The sequence below is a fragment of the Ylistrum balloti genome, unplaced genomic scaffold (genome assembly GCF_031769215.1).
Source record: "Ylistrum balloti isolate Yb309-2 unplaced genomic scaffold, AGI_CSIRO_Ybal_v1 Utg370196, whole genome shotgun sequence".
In the NCBI taxonomy this organism is placed as follows: domain Eukaryota; kingdom Metazoa; phylum Mollusca; class Bivalvia; order Pectinida; family Pectinidae; genus Ylistrum; species Ylistrum balloti.
This window is the reverse complement of record NW_026782173.1, coordinates 1,699,410-1,720,558: the sequence shown is the minus strand read 5'-3', so window position 1 is coordinate 1,720,558 and position 21,149 is coordinate 1,699,410. Positions and strand designations below refer to the sequence as shown.

Sequence of the window (21,149 nt, the reverse complement as noted above, 5' to 3'; positions counted from 1 at the left end):
TTGTAAGAATTACAAGTCTTACCTGAATTACCTGTCCTCTGTCACAGCTGCTAACGCCATCATCGTGATCACAGCAGCTGGAGTGGTAGCTATCCTAAGGAGCCAGGATATCAATGATGCCATCAGCATAACAGGAGATATCAAGGCAGGATTACCTCCCTTTAGAGCACCTTCCTTTTCCGTTCAGAATGGAAATGACACCATATCAGCAGGCACTATCTTCTCTGTAAGTTGGTTTGGATAAGTAGCTGAATTTATTATGTGGTGAGAAGATTCAGTTTAAAAGACACTGAAAAGTGATTTTAGGTTTTTTTTCCTCATAACAAATCAAGATTGAATATTAAGTTCAAGTTCAGGAGATGATGTCAGATCATATTTGTGTGAAACATTTTTAAAGCGTATATCTTATTTCTGTCCTGTTTGTGAATTACAGGGTATTGGAGCAGGTATAGGTATAGTACCACTACTTGGCCTTGTGGAACTCATCGCCATTGGAAAAGCCTTTGGTAATCACTTATTTTCTTTATTATGAAATCAGCATTTATGTAAGAAAACAAACCAAAATTTCCTAAAAAATGTAATGATTTGAAAAATCAGTTAGTAAAATGGGTATGCTATTTAAATATGTAGGCTGTGTAAATATGTAGACTGTGTTAATATGTAGGCTGTGTTAACATGTAGGCTGTGTAAATATGTAGGCTGTGTTAACATGTAGGCTGTGTTAACATGTAGGCTGTGTAAATATGTAGGCTGTGTTATCTGCAGATCAGAGTACCTTCATAGATTTTTTTAAATTAAAAAAATGATCATACAGTTTCCATATTGATACACTAACTAATAAGCATTTAATTGATTATTGTAAATTGTGTTATTTATGTGTTGTTTTTATTTATAAACTGTTTTAGACAATTGAATGTAAATGTGGACTTTCATTTGTTCTTTTTTCTTTACAGCTCGACAAAATAATTACAAAATCTTTCCAAACCAGGAGTTGATAGCTATTGGTAAGTTTTTCATCTTAGTTTGTGACCTTGTGTCAGTAACTTGTTCAGATGTATCAGCTATTTCAGTCTCTAAGGTGATTCTGTGTGTGTAGTATATTAAGTTTTTTATGAAATGTGTAATCAGTAGTTATGAGGAAGGTGTGGTTAATTTTGAATAATTTTGATTTTATTTTAGAATGTCCAAGATATTTGAATTTGTGCATTATTTTTTTTCCTGGCCAGGTATTGCTAACATATTGAGCTCCTTCATGTCTTCATACCCAGTGACAGGAAGCTTCTCCAGGTAAGTCTTATACTTTAATCACTTACTTTTTCTTAGTGAGTTTTATCTTATTCATCACTTACAAAGTTGCTGTGAACTCACAGAATTGACGAAGTGGCATGGGGATCAAACGTACAGGAGATATAATGGTGATTTAGAGGTCTACAGTAGTCAGTTTGGTTAGAGAATCACAAAACAACTGGGCATGTTTTGTCCAGGTTGTGATGGTAGGGTCCTTAGAGTAAAAAATATAGAAGGGTTGACTAATTGGGGGTTAAAGGTTGGGCAAAAGGATGACAGTTTTCAATTTTCAAACAATTTGGGATTGAGTATTTGTAGCTGGTTGGAATCAAACATGTAACGAGTAAGACAGCTGACCCACCAAGTAACTGTAGGTAGTGTAAAATTGCCAGTTTATTAATTTCAAATAACACCTTCTCTTCCACTGACTGGAACAGTTTAAGCAATCTTCATGTGAATGATACTTTGGAATTATATACCTTAAACAATCACTTGTTTTATGAAACCCAATATAAAGTGTGTCTCAGATAATGCAGTACTCTCCCTCCAATGATGGTTTCTGATAAACATCGAGTATTTATGGTTGTTATGGCCCATCATGTTCTATAATGTTATGTTTTATTTCACTTAGATCAAGTAAGGTAAGCAACACTCTCCCTCCAATGATGGTTTCTGATAAACATCGAGTATTTATGGTTGTTATGGCCCATCATGTTCTATAATGTTATGTTTTATTTCACTTAGATCAAGTGTTACATTACTCTGTTATAGAACTGCTGTTAATTCCCAGAGTGGTGTGAAAACTCCAGCTTCAGGTATTGTTACAGGTGAGATTTTATAGTATAACTGTTCTGATATTTATATGTGATAAACCAATATTATCAATTCTTCCATTGCTTGTTAATGCTGAAATATTACAGACACAAGTTAGATTATCATTGTATCATTGCTGTGATTGGTTCCTTGTAACAGATGCTGTGGTTGGTGTTTTGTTACAGATGCTGTGGTTAGTCTTTTGTTACAAATGCCGTGATTGGTCTATAATAATAACTTTAATTTCAGGTGCCGTGGTGCTTATAGCCCTGCAGTTCCTCACTCCTCTTTTCTTCTACATCCCCAAGGCTGCATTGTCAGCAGTCATCATCTCAGCTGTCATACAGATGGTCGACTACAAAATTGTCAAAAAACTATGGAAGGCAAACAGTATGTCATTTTTCTGTTGATTTTTATTTCTGTAAAGAGCAGGTGACTCTTGCCTGATTTTACTTTTTTTTTCTCTTTGGAAAAAAGTAAAGTAAAAGAGGAAAAAAAGAATTAAAAGTTTGGAATAAAGATGTACTACTCACATAATATCTGTTTAATGCTGAATGTATGATATTCCTTTGTTGTAAGCTCAGTTTAACCTTACTTGTAGAAATTGACCTGATTCCCTTGTTTGTGACATTCGTGTCCTCCTTAGGTGTTGGAATAGAGGTGAGTACTGTCAGCAACATGTATGAGCATTTATCATTTAATTAGGATTCAAATTTCCAATTATTAGATAATTACTTTGAAATGCTAATATTTAAAAAGTCAACCATTATGATTCATACTTTTCATCAACTACACATAGACTGTTCCAAACTTGAAAATGTGGGATGTTAAATATTGCCTTAGTCTTGGGGGCTTTAGGCCATTGTATGCTGTCTGTCCGTCCATCGGTCTGTATGTCCTTCTGTCTATCCGTCTCTTCAGCATTAAAAACTTAACAGTAACCAAGAGGTTAAAGGTCATGATATTGTGACATAGTGAATGGAATGGTGACCAAGGTTGTTACATTGTCAATATTACAGAGGTATAATGTGTTTAAGTTTTCAAACAACTTCTTCTCAGTAACCAAAAAGACTCTTGAATCTATAATAATATTCCTCGTCACAAAGTTATAGAGCTATGCATTTGCTCAGTTAACAACAGAATTTTGTGGGAATAGCAAGTACAATATGGAGATGTGCCCCCTAAAGTGACTTAGAATTCCACCCCTTTCCCATTTCAGCAAGTTATCCCCCTTTTATATATAATAATTAACACTATTTTGTCTGGTTTTGCATTTGCTGAGTTTACAAAGGATCTTTTTGAAATTTTACAGGAATAACCAATCCAATATGGAGGTATACCTCCTAAAGTGACTTTGTATTCCCCCTTTGTGTTTAGCTGTGCTGAGTGTGTTGTTGTGTTGTTGATAATGGATGTAGAATGCTGATTTCTTGCATAGACACTGTTATAGGATGATGTATACTATGAAATCGAATGTCCAATGAACTTGAAATTAGGTTCACCTCATCGAGGAATAGTACCATTTAACATATTAATACGTTTTCCCCTCATTTAATTAAAAATGATTTTTTCCCAATTTTTGACTGACTTATTTTTCTAGCATTAAATTCTGCTTAGTGTTTATTCATATAGTTGATAATAGTTTTAGGATGTTTTTTTTGTGTTTTTTGTTTTTTATATTTTTGAATTGTAGGAAATGAAATAGCTGTGATAATGGTATGTGCTAACAATGATTGATAAGTAAAGTCTTTGTATCTGTTAGGGGTATTACTTATCCTCAGGATGACAGTTCTAGTTAAACCTGCAACGTGATCAGAAGAGTTGTCAAGTCTGGGATGATTCTAATCATATTTTCGCTTTATTAGCCGCAGAACAGGTGAGCAATAACAGATGTCATTTCCTGTCCATGACAGGTAGAAAGATTTCTGTTTAAAGTCTACATATTCTGTCTACACACAGATAGTTTGGGGGTAACATCATGTTTTAGTATAGAACAAGGTGTGTACTCCTCAGTAAGACATATTTTATGTTGTTGTCACACTGTTTTGGTTTATCTTCTCTACAGTATGGGATCCTTATTGGTGTCGGTGTGGACCTGCTGTTGTTACTCTATCCTATAGCTAGACCTAAAATTGATGTAAGTTAACTAACACAATTCTCAGAGAACTCAATGTCATACCACTGTTTATTCTTGTCATACGCAGAAAAATGGTGACACATGAGTTCTGTCGATTTAGCAGTACTGGCTTCACAGTAGGTCATATAGTATGGAATCATATACAGAAATATTATATGAGTATATTCACTGAATAGCACTGTAACTCTGTGATAAATTTTAAACACAGAGTGTTACTCTCAAGTTAAAACCATAGTCATGTAGAAAATTGTTTTACAACCATTATATTAGTATTATAATAAAATGATGTCTTGATTGTGGATTATTAGTTGTAAATGGTTGATGTCTGATGACAGGTGTCCGAGTTGGGAGTGGTTGTACTGAAGGTGGACCAGGGGGTGCGTTTCCCTGCTGTAGACTTCCTACAGAACACAGTGACTGAGGCAGCCACCATTCAAGGTTAGAATTCCTTTGATATCAGCTACAGATAATAATTTGGTGCCGTTAAAATGTTTTGAAGTTGCCTAGGTTATGCCTCTCTTACTTAAATGTCAATGAAATTTCAGGAGAATGTACCAATTACAATGATTGCTTTAAAATTTCTTCAAGTAATTAATCAACATACTGTAATCTGGTTGGTGGGAAATATCAACTCATTGACTTATTAAGGTATGGTAAGACTCATTTAAAAACATGATGACCTCATCAACACTATGTATGTTTCTGTTTTTTATTCAGGTGATAAACTGAGATCAGTTGTTGTGGACTGTACGTATGTCACGGCGACAGATTATAGTTCTGTACAGGTAAGTTACTGACATACTTACTATAGTGACAGGCTATAGATCTGTACAGGTAAGTTACTGACATACTTACTATAGTGACAGATTATAGATCTGTACAGGTAAGTTACTGACATACTTACTATAGTGACAGACTATAGATATGTACAGGTAAGTTACTGACATACTTACTATAGTGACAGACTATAGATATGTACGGGTAAGTTACTGACATACTTACTATAGTGACAGATTATAGATCTGTACAGGTAAGTTACTGACATACTTACTATAGTGACAGATTATAGATCTGTACAGGTAAGTTACTGACATACTTACTATAGTGACAGGCTATAGATCTGTACAGGTAAGTTACTGACATACTTACTATAGTGACAGACTATAGATCTGTACAGGTAAGTTACTGACATACTTACTATAGTGACAGACTAGAGAGGGTAAGTTACTGACTTTACTATAGTGACAGACTATAGATCTGTACAGGTAAGTTACTGACATACTTACTATAGTGACAGACTACAGATCTGTACAGGTAAGTTAAATTTAACTTTCTGAGGGTTTCCAGACCCAAAAAGGGTTTAGCTTTATGAGGGTTTTCAGACCCAGAGAGGGTTTTGACTTTCTGAGGGTTTCCAGACCTAGAGAGGGTTTAATTTTCTGAGGGTTTCCAGACCCAGAGAGGGTTTTAACTTTCTGAGGGTTTCCAGACCCAGAGAGAGTTTTAACTTTCTGAGGGTTTCCAGACCCAGAGAGGGTTTTAACTTTCTGAGGGTTTCCAGACCCAGAGAGGGTTTTGACTTTCTGAGGGTTTCCAGACCCAGAGAGGGTTTAATTTTCTGAGGGTTTCCAGACCTAAAGAGGGTTTAATATATGATCATAGAAAAATTCTTTATGTTAAGGTCTGACATTTTACATTCTTGATATAAGCTATAATCTTTTTGTTAAGATTTGTTGATATAACCTTGTTGTTTAGATATTTTGATATACCTGGTAATCTCATTGTTAAAGTTTTTAGATATAACCTTGTTGTTTAGATATTTTGATATACCTGGTAATCTCATTGTTAAAGTTTTTAGATATAACCTTGTTGTTTAGATATTTTTATATGCCTGGTAATCTCATTGTTAAAGTTTTTAGATATAATCTCGTTGTTAAGATTTTTTGATATACCTGGTAATCTCATTGTTAAAGTTTTTAGATATAACCTTGTTGTTTAGATATTTTGATATACCTGGTAATCTCATTGTTAAAGTTTTTAGATATAACCTTGTTTTTTTAGATATTTTGATATACCTGGTAATCTCATTGTTAAAGTTTTTAGATATAACCTTGTTGTTTAGATATTTTTATATGCCTGGTAATCTCATTGTTAAAGTTTTTAGATATAACCTTGTTGTTTAGATATTTTTATATGCCTGGTAATCTCATTGTTAAAGTTTTTAGATATAACCTTGTTGTTTAGATATTTTGATATACCTGGTAATCTCGTTGTTAAGATTTTTAGATATAACCTTGTTGTTTAGATATTTTGATATACCTGGTAATCTCGTTGATAAGATTTTTAGATATAATCTCGTTGTTAAGATTTTTAGATATAATCTCATTGTTAAGATTTGGAGCTATAATCTCATTGTTAAGATTTGGAGCTATAATCTTGTTGTTAAGATTTTGAGCTATAATCTCGTTGTTAAAGTTTTGAGCTTTAATATCGTTGTTAAGATTTGGAGCTATAATCTCGTTGTTAAGATTTTGAGCTATAATCTCGTTAAGATTTGGAGCTATAATCTCGTTGTTAAGATTTGGAGCTATAATCTCGTTGTTAAGATTTGGAGCTATAATCTCATTGTTAAGATTTTTAGATATAATCTTGTTGTTAAGATTTTGAGCTACAATCTCATTGTTAAGATTTGGAGCTATAATCTAGTTAAGATTTTGAGCTATAATCTCATTGTTAAGACTTTTAGATATAATCTCGTTGTTAAGATTTTTTTTAGAGCTATAATCCCATTGTTAAAATTTGGAGCTATAATCTCATTGTTAAGATTTGGAGCTATAATCCCATTGTTAAGATTTGGAGCTATAATCCCATTGTTAAAATTTGGAGCTATAATCCCATTGTTAAGATTTTTAGCTATAATCTCGTTGTTAAGATTTGGAGCTATAATCCCATTGTTAAGATTTGGAGCTATAATCTCATTGTTAAGATTTGGAGCTATAATCTCATTGTTAAGATTTGGAGCTATAATCTCATTGTTAAGATTTGGAGCTATAATCTCATTGTTAAGATTTGGAGCTATAATCTCGTTGTTAAGATTTTTAGATATAATCTCATTTTTAAGGTTCTTAGATAATGAACTGTATGTTAATTTCTTTGTTTAGGGCATTATTGAGCTGATTGCAGAATTCAAACGAAAAGATGCAAGAATTGTCTTTGCATGTCTTGGTGTAAGTAACTAAAAGATTAAGATGACGTTGTTACAGTTATGGCAGACCATCCCTATAGTACAAATCCTGATGAGATGTCCTAAGGAACCACATCATGTATTTGGCAAAGACAATATAATTATCAAGTCTATAGTATTTTTTCATATGTTCTTTTTCAAAAGAGTTATCTAAAGTTTGGTATTGTCACATTGGATATCTCTATGATAGATAGTACTATAACTGGAATTCATTGTTACCCATGTTTGTCTGTCCAGTCCTATCTTGTTGTGTGTAACATCAAGTTCTATACCTGACTCTGGTTTGTGTAGGAGGAAACTTTTCTAGTTTATTACAGAAACAAAATAACTGTAACCTCTTTTTTTTTACTTTTAGACCAAAGTGTTGGACACTTTACAAGACAGAGATATCCCAGACTTTCTAGTCAGTTCCACTGTAGAGGAAGGCTGCAAATTTCTACAAGGTGATGTTTAACCCTAACCCTATGTATTTGTTTATTCACCACTTCAGTATTTGTTCACTACTGTATAAGGCTGGTTATTACTGTATAGTCCCCCAGTATTATATAGAGGTAAAAGGATCAGAATTCAGGGGATTTTGATGAGGACCACCTGTCTGTCTCAATAGTCTTTCATCTTGATAATTTTAAAAATTAGCTGAACACTAAAAATCCTTCCTCATGCATTCCCCAGGAGATACAATTACTCTGTTTTCACTTTAAAGTTTATGTATATAATATGCTATTGTCATAATTAGATTACAGGCATTGCTATTATGTCATGATTTTTAACATGATCTCAGTTATATAAGGATCAATATTTTGTTGTGTTTTAGGTAAACAGAGGATAAGTACAACACCTGTACAATTTACCTGACAGCCTGTACAAAATACAGTGTTAGTCCTTATATTTACAGCTTTTCTTCAATGAAATATGCTTTTCTTTATACCCTTTCCAAATTTTACAGACACAAAAATAAACTATTCAGTTTTCCAACCTAAAACCTACCATCATGGAACAGTCTATTGTTTAAGTTTTTCTGACACCACAGCAACAAAACCAACAACAATCTTTAATAGTTCACATATATCAGTTGCTATATGCTAAATTCCAACATTTATTCTCTTGAGATTCTGGTAAAGAAAACATCAAAAGTTTGTCAATGATCGACACAAGAACTCGTCTGATATCATTATACACAAGTCTATTATAATGCCAAGAAACACAACAGTCCCTATCATGTCATATTTCTTAACAGTCTCTGTTTTACTACCGATGAAGGGAAGGTGTGAACGACACACTTACTATAGTATTGAACAAAGTATCGATACTATTGTATTGAAGTATTCAAATAATCGAGTCAAGTATACAACGACCTCTGTGATTGGTCGGGGGCGGAGTTTAGACAACCTGAATAGTTGATCTGACACCCAATTTGTTCCGGTAGGCGGAGTTAATGTACACTATCAGTTACATAACAATTACTAAGTAATCGCTGGAAAAATGTCCGACGACGGCAACAGTACGCAAAATTTTCTTCGACGAAATTATGTCCGATACGAACGATATGGGGAATCCTGTTTTTGTACAAGGCGATGTGGTTGTGATGGATAATTGTGGATTCCATCACCATAGACAGGGAGAGCGCATTTTAAGAAATATGCTGAAAGAATATGGCGTGTCCCTGGTTTTTCAGCCGCCTTATTCCCCGGGATACAACGTAACTGAATATGTATTCAATGTCATGAGACAGAGGCTTCGGGCAAATACCCGACTTGTGTCAGAATTTCTGGAACTTGCAGTAGTAAATGCTCTAGATATTCTGCCCAACCAACTTCAAAGTTTTTTCACATGTTGCGGATATGTATAATTTTCGATGGAAAGATAAAAAATAAAATAAAAAATATATGGGACCACAGAATTCCTTTACTTTTTAATGCAGTATGAATTATCGGCATATATCAGGAGGTCCCAGGTAAATCGTAATTCTTTGTTACATATAATAGAGCTTGGGCTTAAACCGAAATATTTTGAGCCAACCCTCCCCCCCCCCCCTTTCAAAAAAATAAATAAATAAATAAAACTAGTACAGAATGACTATATGACTATATTCACTGTTAAGATGTTATGAATTCTCCAGTCCCAGTGATCTAACCTGTTGATATATATTTTGTACATAAATTAGTTTAGTACTGAGTAACTTTCGTTTTCTCGTTGTACCATCGATGGAAAAGCAAGGTATCATTGGGTGTAGAACGAAACAAATGGGACAACCCAATTAGGTCTGATCTGAAGCCACCTGTGACTTGGACTCTTCCAATTAACCTCTCGCGACAGTCGAGTGTTTGTAAAATGCCGATGTCTGCACAGTATTTTTTCACCTGGCTCCACCCACAATCGATCTAGACTTGGCTCTGCCAATCAGAGAGCTTGTTGCATAAATTTAAGGAATTCGATTGGTGAAGTACTTCAGTACAATACTATCAATACTTTGTTCAGTAATACAGTACTTGAAACGTTCACACCTTCCCTTCATCGGTAGTAATGTCATGATCCTTAACACAGTCTCTGTTATATGTCATGTTTCTTAACACAGTCTCTGATATATGTCATGTTTCTCAACAGTCTCTGTTATATGTCATGTTTTTTAACACACTGTCTCTGTTATAATATCATGTTTCTCAACAGTCTCTGTTATATGTCATGTTTTTTAACACACTGTCTCTGTTATGATATCATGTTTCTCAACAGTCTATGTTATAATGTCATGTTTCTCAAGTCTCTGTTATATGTCATGTTTTTAACACACTGTCTCTGTTATAATATCATGATCCTCAAGACAGTCCCTGTGATAATGTTCTGTTTCCCAACAGTCTCTGTTATAATGTCAAGTTTCAAGTCTTTTTCAAATCACTCTGCATCCGTGGGTCGTTCGTCCATCCGTAAAGAATTTTTGTTATCGCTATTTCTTGAGGACTGCTGGATGGATCTTTCTCAAATTGTATATGTAGGTCCTCCTTTGTCCCTTGTGCCAGTTTGATTTGGGTACTGATCAGTAAAATTAAAATGGCCCACAAGTGGCCATCTTGGATTTTGACTTAGAAAGTTTGTTATCATTATTTTTTAAGGAGTAGATCTTTCTCAGATTTTATGTATACATAGGTTTCTCTTGGTCCCTATATGTGCATGTTTGAGTTTAGGACTGATCAGAAAAACAAAATGGCTGACAGGCAGCCATCTTGGATTTCTCTTTATAAAGATTGTTAACCCTATTTCTTAAGAAATACTGAAGGGATATCTCTCAAATTTCATACGTATGTTTCCTTTGGTCTCTCCTTGTGCCCATTTGATTTTGGGACTGATCAAAAGAAACAAAATGGCTTCCAGGTGAACATTTTGTACTTGGCAGGTAAAGATTATCATTGCAATTTCTTCACAGGGATGTTCAAATGTTGTATCATTAAGAGTAAAAACAGAGAAGAGTAGAGAAAAGAAGGGAAAAGATCCAACTTTCAATGAGCAAATAAACACCAAACAATGGTGGGCACCAAAATCCCTCTGGGATCTCTTGTATAATGTCATGCTTCTCATCACAGTCTTTTTTATAACATCACTATTCCAAACAGTCTCTGTTATAACATCATAATACAATGTTCTTGCATTATTCCTGTTGTATCATTGATATACATTTCTAGTCATCTAGCGAACACATTTCATTAATGCTCTCTGTAACTGTGAAATTTTCTTTCAGATGAGTTGAGTCCCGAGTTTGGTGACCTTGGAAAAAGTGGAGAGACAACTGTGGTTGTACCACCGGACTATTCCGGCATTAGACTGTGATAAGGTGTGACATAATGGACTGTTGTAGGCTGATACTCAAGAGGGATGTAGTTCTCTGTGCTCTTAGTCTGTTGGTAACAGCCATTAATAGATAGGAGGATCCAAGGCAAAAAACTGGAATTCAAGACTTCAGTCATAGCATAATTCTGTCTTATTTGTACATCAAAATCCTCAGGATTTATCCAAGTCATATCTGACAAGCAAACCAATGTTGTGACAAGTAGAGCCAAAATTTTCTGTTATTTAACAAAAGTCCTTTCTTGAATTTAAGAAAACAAATGTTAAAAATGATTTTAATGTAAATTCCATGTTAGCTTCATTACTGATTTAATTCTAAGACGTTTTCCAGATTTTGATCATTGTGCTACAAAAGTGAAAGATCTTGTCCAAATGTTTTATGCAGTCTGATGTATAAAATGACATTCCAGAACTCCAGTTAAATTGCTCCAGAAAACTGCCTCCTGTCTCTCTTAATTCACTGCTTACGACAAAAGGTTTGTGATTGTATAGTTTGAGTCATTATTCGAGTTTATTTTTATACTGCTATTACATATTGGCATATTTTACTCTATACACATGTTCATGACCAATAATGTGATCTATATTTACATCACGGCTATCAGAATCATTCTTTCAGAATGTACCATAGATTTATCACACAAATTTAATGTACATTTTTATGACAAATAAAATGTGATTTAATTATTGTAATAAAATTGTGATGAAAAGATTTTACAGTGTTTTTCTGATTATTTTGATTTATGGTGAAGGATCAAATTTTCTCTAAAGCTACTGAGGGGTTAGTATAATCTATTGAGGGGTTCACAAGATATCTTGTAAACAAGCTACTTATTTCATATGTGGTCAACACAGACTTATGAACTTTAACCTAAATAGATGACCATCAAAATTTATAATCTATTTATTTTGTTTCCGTGTCACACATTTTTACAAAATATATACAATTTCTTTAAAATATATTCCATCATAGTAAAAATGCCCAGCCATTAATTGGCTTGTGAGACACGATTATATACATAAAATATACAGTTATACTTAAAACGGTTATCCATTATTTAAAAGTGACCGCCTTCTTCTCATCACTAAGAATACATATTTTCCAAGATTAATTTGTAGAACATCACAATTCATTAAAAAGATAAATTGATTTTCTGCACTCATGGCTTTAAAATTATCACATAAAACATTAGCCCTATCTAAAATTAAAATTTCCCTTAAATCACAATACGCTTTACAGTTGCAAATAAAATGAATTTCTGACTCGATAGCATTAGTGCAAAAAGGACAAGTTCTCTCATTTAGAGGCCTAGGCGGCTTATTATAACGTCCAGACTCTATATTCAAAGGCAAACTGCCACAGCGCTGCTTAGCCAGAACGCTACGGTGGCCTCTATGCATAATATGTGTAACATAATTTTCAGATCCATTTTATAATCTGTGCATAGCTATAATGAATGAAAGTGATAATCGAGTGGAAGACTGCCCTGTAGCTCTAAAGGCGGCTTGGGTCCTGTATTTTATCAAGTGGGAGACTGCCCTGTAGCTATAAAGAAGGCTTGTGTCCTATAATTCATTGAGTGGGATACTGCCCTGTAGCTCTAAAGAAGGCTTGGGTCCTGGAACTCATCGAGTGGGAGCCTGCCCTGTAGCTCTAAAGAAGGCTTGGGTCCTGTAATTCATTGAGTGGAAGACTGCCCTGTAGCTCTAAAGGCGGCTTGGGTCCTGTCATTTATCGTGTGGGAGACTGCCCTGTAGCTCTAAAGAAGGCTTGGGTCCTGTACTTCATCCAGTTGGAGACTGCCCTAAAGCACTAAAGAAAGCTTGGGTCCTGTAACCAATTGAGTGGGAGACTTATTGGTTCAGTAAAAATATTTTGTCTCTTTTTTATAAAAAGGTCCAAACTGATAATGTTGTAACAGAATAAATGCTATTTATCTCATAATATGGTATTTAATACTTCTGTTTTCTTTTTTGTTCTCTCCCCTGACATTGATAGAATACCACTACTATGTCTAAGCCTACGTTTGCCTCACTAATGTCATAAACTTCAACAAAGTATATCTTTCAGTATTTCTTACATCACATATAATAACAAAAACAAAACAAAGTTTTATTCAGAATTGAGATGTGTTTTATTCAAAAGGGATACATTTAAATTGTTTAAGCACTACATCACATACATACATGGTTGAAAAAATTCAATTAAGAAATGTGTACGACACTTAATATATGAAAAAATGGGTGGCTTAAGTGCTGTAATGGCTTAGAAAGAGAAAGGATCATTTAAATGATATTAACTTGTATCGTACAAGTACAAATATCCTGGCTATGTAACACCACCAGTACAAATATACTGGCTATGTAACACCACCGGTACAAATATCCTGGCTATGTAACACCACCAGTACAAATATACTGGCTATGTAACACCACCAGTAAATATATACTGGCTATGTAACGCCACCAGTAAATATATACTGGCTATGTAACACCACCGGTACAAATATCCTGGCTATGTAACACCACCAGTACAAATATACTGGCTATGTAACACCACCAGTAAATATATATTGGATATGTAACACCACCGGTAAATATATACTGGCTATGTAACACCACTAGTAAATATATACTGGCTATGTAACACCACCAGTACAAATATATTGGCTATGTAACACCACCAGTAAATATATATTGGATATGTAACACCACTATTATAGACTGGCTACGTAACACCACCAGTAAATATATACTGGCTATGTAACGCAACCAGTACAAATATCCTGGCTATGTAACGCCACCAGTACAAATATATTGGCTATGTAACGCCACCAGTAAATATATACTGGCTATGTAACGCCACCAGTAAATATATACTGGCTATGTAACGCCACCAGTAAATATATACTGGCTATGTAACGCCACCAGTAAATATATACTGGCTATGTAACACCACTATTATAGACTGGCTATGTAACACCACCAGTAAATATATACTGGCTATGTAACACCACTATTATAGACTGGCTATGTAACACCACCAGTAAATATATACTGGCTATGTAACACCAGCACATGTATGCTGGCAATGTATTTTTAACACTGTTGTGCAGATTTCAAAATAACAGCAGCTCTACAATATAGCATTAAAGTTTTTTGCATTTTACTTTTACATAATTTTGTCATTACTCTTAAGATTTTGTGCATCTTATATTAACTAACCAAACTGGTTATAATTTATAAACTATATATCATTTCTCTATGTTACATGTGTACACTTTCCTGCATATAAAATTTTCAATTCACAATTTTCTAATCCTCTGCCATTTAAGGATAAAACATTCGGAAAAAAATATTTTAACAATTTGTAAATAAACGACACCAAATGAGTTAATTTCCTGTAAAATCTATCATAAATACTGTCACTCTCTTATGAAACTGGTGTTAACTGTTGTAACTCAGTATATAAATATGGCACAACTAACAGCGACTACACTTCCCTCAGTACATCTTGTACTCTTTTTTTACACCATGGACCAAAAGTTTCTAAAAGCACAGTGACTAAGGCCATCGTCTTGTGTTGAGGATGGCGTTGGTGGAATACAGAGGAAAGCTGTCCATAGTGTAACCTTCAGCGTAGTTTTAATATAATTACAGAGTAAGTAGCCTTGCTTAGGACCGATGTCCTTTTTAATCACGATTTAACTACAAAATAAACTGATCATATAAATACCCTGATACGTGCCAGTATGTCATACAACTTCAATCTAATGACCATTAAAGTATGTATAAATATTTTCAAAGGGAATGTTTCAAATTGAAGGAAATTAACATTTACTAGAAAACAACAAAACTATTGAGAGTATCAGTTTGTACAGATTGTTACTTGTCCGTAACGACAGATACAGTGCTGTATAAAATGGTAGGCCAAGCTGTACCATGCAGTTCCACATCCTCTGAGTCTTACATGTATGTGGTTAGTATTTCTGAAAGTCTCACAATTGTTTTTTTCCAAATGACAAAAATATTTAAAAATATTTACAAGATATTTCTTAAAATATGAAATGCTCCTTCGAGGAGTTATAACTATACTACAAAACGTAATGTACCATACTAGAAAACTAACATCAACTATCAGTATTCCAAAAGGCTAGGAACAATGCTTAAATATGTTTCAAAAGTGTAGACATCAATTAATTTGCATGTGATAATAGAAGAGATAGGCCGGAGACACAGACAACACAGGTATACCTATTTTTTGTGGCCAGCTGTTGGTGTGAAGTAAGACTGTCCCAGAGCTGATGTAACGCTTACTGTTAGGATGTCCCACACTATCAACAGTCTCACAACATGTATTAAACAAACCACGATCACAAAAGACATTAACAAAAGAATCATCTAGATTTAAAAAAACCCACAATATTGCTGAATAATCATTGCCTTTGAGTGTAAATAGCAGAATAATATACAAAATATTTGTAACTTTATACTTTTTTGATGGTAACTTCTCGTTTGAATTAACCAATAGTTGAATGAATCTGCAGATTAACATTTGAACTTTTAAGTGAACAGAAATCTTAATTTAATTATTTACCACTACAGTACAATACAAATTGTTCTCAGAAAATTATCAAGTGTGTCCTACATGTCTAGAAGTACCAAATAACAACTGTAGGGTTTATGAATACTTAACGATATATTTTCTAGCAAAACAGATGGCTCATAAGGATCTTTCATATAAACTGTAAATTACCTGGTATGTCAGTCTGTAGCTATTCAGCAGCTACTTGGTACCAGTAATGACACATTGATCAATGGGAAAAACAAAAACATTATACCAGCAAAATGCATTGTGGAAGAAAAAAAGTGTATATAAATGAATGCAAAAAAATGATAAATGGTAATATCAAAATTTCGTATAATAATGTTAATAGTAACTCCCCAATAAACATATTAGCACTCTATGCATCATAAATTCCCCAAGGAAAAAAGCAATCAAACATTGTATTTATGTTAACATACATGATCAAACTTTAATATAAGGGAAAATAATAATAACCTATTTTAATACCACCTAACTCTGGTTCAAGACAGCAGGAAAAATTAGTCAAATGATTTTCAAAAATTAAAGTTTTTAATTTTGAGAACAAAAAGAAGCATATCTACCATGTTGGTATTACAAAACATTCATAAAGAGTAATAAGGGTACTGATATTAAGAGACTTTAGAACTGTTTACAACAGTTTGTATTAGATGTGCTCGTTCTAAATGTACACAGACCATATACAAATCTGCCTACAATACAAAGTTTAGGTTCCATCTTCATGATAAATTATAATAGTCCCGTGGGAACTGTAATGTTAACCCATTCCTCCAAAAATTATCATGAAAATCAAGTGCAGGATGGCCCACTCAGTTCTTGTACATTGACAAATATAGGTAAAAAGCATTTATGTACTAATTTTTATGTTTGATATACTTAAAGATTTATCAAGCTTCAGTAAAAAGCTGATTAAGAAATTCACACCATGAAAAGCTCACATTGATTTTGTTTTCAATAAAATATAAATTTTTAGTTAACTGCATAATCTGAATTTTGTCATTTTGATTAAAACATTGCAGCGTATGGCTCCAGTGATTCATATGACAATCACGAGCAAACATATCTACTAAACATACAAAACTATAGCACAGGAACCTTACACTAAAAGTAGTGAACATACCAACCCTCGTTTAATGATATTAAGAAAACTTCCTCTTCTTCCAGGATTAATCAAAAGAAACTTGTCATCATATCACCATACAGTATTCTGCTAGTTAGTGCAAAGGGCCAAGAGCAAAATAATTCAACTACACTCTCAATAGCCAATCTGCTGGAAATTTAGATATCAACCATACTACAGACTGAAAACATACCTAGAATTTATATAAATAGGCATATAAGGGGTGTGGTGGGAGTGGGGTGGAGCTGAAGCAAGATAGGCTAAGGGGAATGTGGTGTTGCCTTGGCGGTGCTAAAATTGCATATTTCAAAGGTAAGGACGGGGAGGGTGTGTACAAAGATTATGTATGATCAAGACATCAAAGGAATGAGCAAACAGGAGTGACAACTGCAGGTTCAAAGTCCTAAATGAACAAACAATGGGATTATCATCAACCCGGGGTGACCTAAACTGTCACTTTATTAAGGAGAAATGAACATATAGATAAGCTTACACACTGGAAATAACAAATGTATCTATATCATAAAATAGTGTATAACAATTTTTATTCAAAACTAAATAATTTCAAAATATATACAATTTTAAGAGTGAAATACATTAATATTCAGCAAAAAGGTATGGTATACATCTAAATATGCCCATAATGGATAAACATGTTAAAATGTTAATGAATATGCATGAATCTATACGTATATAAACTACCAGACAAGTAGGGAGTGGTGGCGATACTAGATCTGCCCTGATTGATCAGGTTTACCTCAGATCCCAATGGTATGAAAAAAAAGGTATCCGTCTGATTGATATAAGTAAATTGTGGTGTTTGTTTGCTGACTGATATCAATAGTTATCACCAAACTATACAGCTAAACAGCCATAGGTGTAGGATTGAATAATGGGCTCAAAGGAAACCTTATTAAAAATTGGCAAAAACATCACAATTAATATTGCACATGATCAATAACTGAAAAAAGGGACTTGTGTATCGCAATGCATTCAACATTCAAAATCAGTATTATCTAGAAGTGCTAATCTCCCCCCACATAAAACACACATTCTCTCCTACAAACACACAAGATTACTTAGTAAAGCTTTGTAACAATATCATACTACTGATACAAGAGTTATAGTTTGCATTTATAATAATAAAAGTCAATAAGAATAATGAATAAATCTGGTACTCTGTAACAAGGTTATCCATAAATAGAATAAAAAGACTAAGCTCTACAACCAACCTCAGTCACTCACACGTTCTGTAATTCTACACATAATTGCTTTGTTCATTGCTTCTATTTTTGATCAAAAAAGTTTTTTTTTCGTGTACTAAAAAAACCTGATGTTGCTTTGATAATTTTATTTATCAATTTTGAATTTGAGACAAAAATTTTACAGAGAATATTATTTCATGTCATCTGCTGTGTGACTTATCAATACATGAAATTCTAACAAAAAGAGAGTATATCTCTAAACACATTTTAAGAACATTCGAAAGAAGTTTTATCCTGTCTATTTTCTGATGACTCGTGACAGTATTTCTAATGATGTGACCGTGTGCTGACGGTGATGATGGTGTGCTTGCTGGCTAGACAGGTATATGTGTTATTATTCCTAGTACAGAACAGATAAGTGGCAGCCTATACATACACTTCAATGAGATAGAAACAATGTGTAGCGACAGGTCATTCCTTAATGGCTCCACCTTCAGGCCACATAAATGCATGGCAGCAGTAGGCCACAGAGCTAGGCGGCCACTTAGGACAATATGACCAGCTGGAAATATAAATCTCAAGTGTCAGAATGAGCAAAAACAGGCCCCAAGGCTCCGTCCCTCTGCTTCTGGCAACATTAAGTCCCTCCTACCACCGTAAGAAGGGTAACCATTGGGGTCTATTTGTTGGGTGCGGAAGGGCTTCCTGACCGATGGAAGTGAACATTCTGCCACTTATTATCCTTACGCTGCCAGACACGGGTTTCCTCAGCTTGTGTAGTTACAGGTAGACCATTTCTACAGGTGAAAACAGAGCTATTACTTATATTGTAGCCTACAGTCAATTACTTTAATTACAAGGTAAAAAAACAAATTTCTAAATTTCAAATAATGCATTACTGTCCTCTTAAAATCTATACATATAATGAAGAAATTGTGGCGCAATAGTGTCAGATTAAGTTGTTCTATGTAATGAACCAAATTACCTTAGGTAAGGAACAATATGAAGTATACAGAATCCAAATTAAGAGTGGAAAAAACATTCTGCAAAGAGGACTGTTGAGAGTTACAGCAGCATGCTTCTTATTAAATAGATACAGATTAAATAGATACTGTCAAGACTTCATCTACATGTATATATAAACAGCCAAACCGACCTACTTACCTATCTATGTACTGTGTTAGCCTGACATATGCGATGCAAGCAGCATCATCTCCCAACAGGTGAACATGGGGGTTTAATATACTAGTGTTGATCTGCTTATTGTTCTTTGTATGTACTAAAAATAGAAATGGTTACAATGTTACATACCAGTGTAGATCAAAAGTTCTTCACAACAAGAGAAAACACAGAGGCATCAAGATTAAGGACCTTATCTCCAGGGTTATATGTAAGTGCTCAAATTAAGGACCTTATCTCCAGGGTTATATGTAAGTGCTCAAATTAAGGACCTTATCTCCAGGGTTATATGTAAGTGCTCAAATTAAGGACCTTATCTCCAGGGTTATATGTAAGTGCTCAAATTAAGGACCTTATCTCCAGGGTTATATGTAAGTGCTCAGAACAAGGACCTTATCACCTTGGTTATACTGAAGTGTTGTGATCAAGGACCTTATCTCCTTTGGTTATACTGAAGTGCCATGATCACGGACCTTATCTCCTTTGGTTATACTGAAGTGCCGTGATCAAGGACCTTATCTCCTTTGGTTATACTGAAGTGCTCAGATCAAGGACCTTATCTCCTTTGGTTATACTGAAGTGCCATGATCAAGGACCTTATCTCCTTGGTTATACTGAAGTGCCATGATCAAGAACCTTATCTCCTTTGGTTATACTGAAGTGCCATGATCAAGGACCTTATCTCCTTTGGTTATACTGAAGTGCCATGATCACAGACCTTACCTCCCTTGGTTATACTGAAGTGCCGTGATCAAGGACCTTATCTCCTTTGGTTATACTGAAGTGCCATGATCAAGGACCTTATCTCCTTTGGTTATACTGAAGTGCTCAGATCAAGGACCTTACCTCCTTTGGTTATACTGAAGTGCTCAGATCAAGGACCTTACCTCCCTTGGTTATACTGAAGTGCTCAGATCAAGGACCTTACCTCCCTTGGTTATACTGAAGTGCCATGATCACGGACCTTATCTCCTTTGGTTATACTGAAGTGTTGTGATCAAGAACCTTATCTTCTTTGGTTATACTGAAGTGCTCAGATCAAGGACCTTATCTCCTTTGGTTATACTGAAGTGCTCAGATCAAGGACCTTACCTCCCTTGGTTATACTGAAGTGCCATGATTACGGACCTTATCTCCTTTGGTTATACTGAAGTGCCGTGATCAAGAACCTTATCTCCTTTGGTTATACTGAAGTGCCATGATCAAGGACCTTATCTCCTTTGGTTATACTGAAGTGCTCAGATCAATGACCTTATCTCCTTTGGTTATACTGAAGTGTTGTGATCAAGAACCTTATCTCTTTGGTTATACTGAAGTGCTCAGATCAAGGACCTTACCTCCCTTGGTTATACTGAAGTGCCATGATCACGGACCTTATCTCCTTTGGTTATATTGAAGTGCCGTGATCAAGAACCTTATCTCCTTTGGTTATACTGAAGTACCGTGATCAAGGACCTTATCTCCTTTGGTTATACTGAAGTGCTCAGATCAAGGACCTTACCTCCCTTGGTTATACTGAAGTGCCATGATCAAGGACCTTATCACCTTGGTTATACTGAAGTGCCGTGATCACGGACCTTATCTCCTTTGGTTATACTGAAGTGCCGTGATCAAGAACCTTATCTCCTTTGGTTATACTGAAGTGCCATGATCAAGGACCTTATCTCCTTTGGTTATACTGAAGTGCCATGATCAAGAACCTTATCTCCTTTGGTTATACT

At 34.5% G+C, this 21,149-nt stretch overlaps 2 protein-coding genes across 9 annotated transcripts in view; one reads left to right on the top strand and one right to left on the bottom strand.

The window, feature by feature from the left end:
• The window catches only part of LOC132551392 (sodium-independent sulfate anion transporter-like), a 38,347-nt gene extending 26,403 nt beyond the window's left edge, over nt 1-11,944 (top strand). Inside the window, exons 11-23 of the mRNA XM_060215533.1 lie at nt 48-226; nt 434-506; nt 954-1,004; nt 1,227-1,287; nt 2,059-2,114; nt 2,350-2,490; nt 2,702-2,760; nt 4,166-4,237; nt 4,573-4,675; nt 4,955-5,022; nt 7,399-7,464; nt 7,837-7,924; nt 11,212-11,944. Coding sequence (XP_060071516.1) covers nt 48-226; nt 434-506; nt 954-1,004; nt 1,227-1,287; nt 2,059-2,114; nt 2,350-2,490; nt 2,702-2,760; nt 4,166-4,237; nt 4,573-4,675; nt 4,955-5,022; nt 7,399-7,464; nt 7,837-7,924; nt 11,212-11,300 — 1,106 coding nt within the window. The 3' untranslated portion in view covers nt 11,301-11,944. The remainder of the gene's footprint in view (nt 1-47; nt 227-433; nt 507-953; nt 1,005-1,226; nt 1,288-2,058; nt 2,115-2,349; nt 2,491-2,701; nt 2,761-4,165; nt 4,238-4,572; nt 4,676-4,954; nt 5,023-7,398; nt 7,465-7,836; nt 7,925-11,211) is intronic.
• Nucleotides 11,945-13,429: 1,485 nt separating this feature from the next.
• LOC132551327 (calcium/calmodulin-dependent protein kinase type II delta chain-like) overlaps nt 13,430-21,149 on the bottom strand; it is a 118,870-nt gene continuing 111,150 nt past the window's right edge. For all 8 annotated transcript variants that reach the window (XM_060215453.1, XM_060215454.1, XM_060215455.1 and 5 more), the window contains 2 exons: nt 19,414-19,528; nt 13,430-19,046 (listed from right to left, as the gene is read on the bottom strand). In XM_060215453.1, the coding sequence (XP_060071436.1) occupies nt 18,929-19,046; nt 19,414-19,528 (233 nt within the window). In that variant the 3' untranslated portion in view covers nt 13,430-18,928. The remainder of the gene's footprint in view (nt 19,047-19,413; nt 19,529-21,149) is intronic.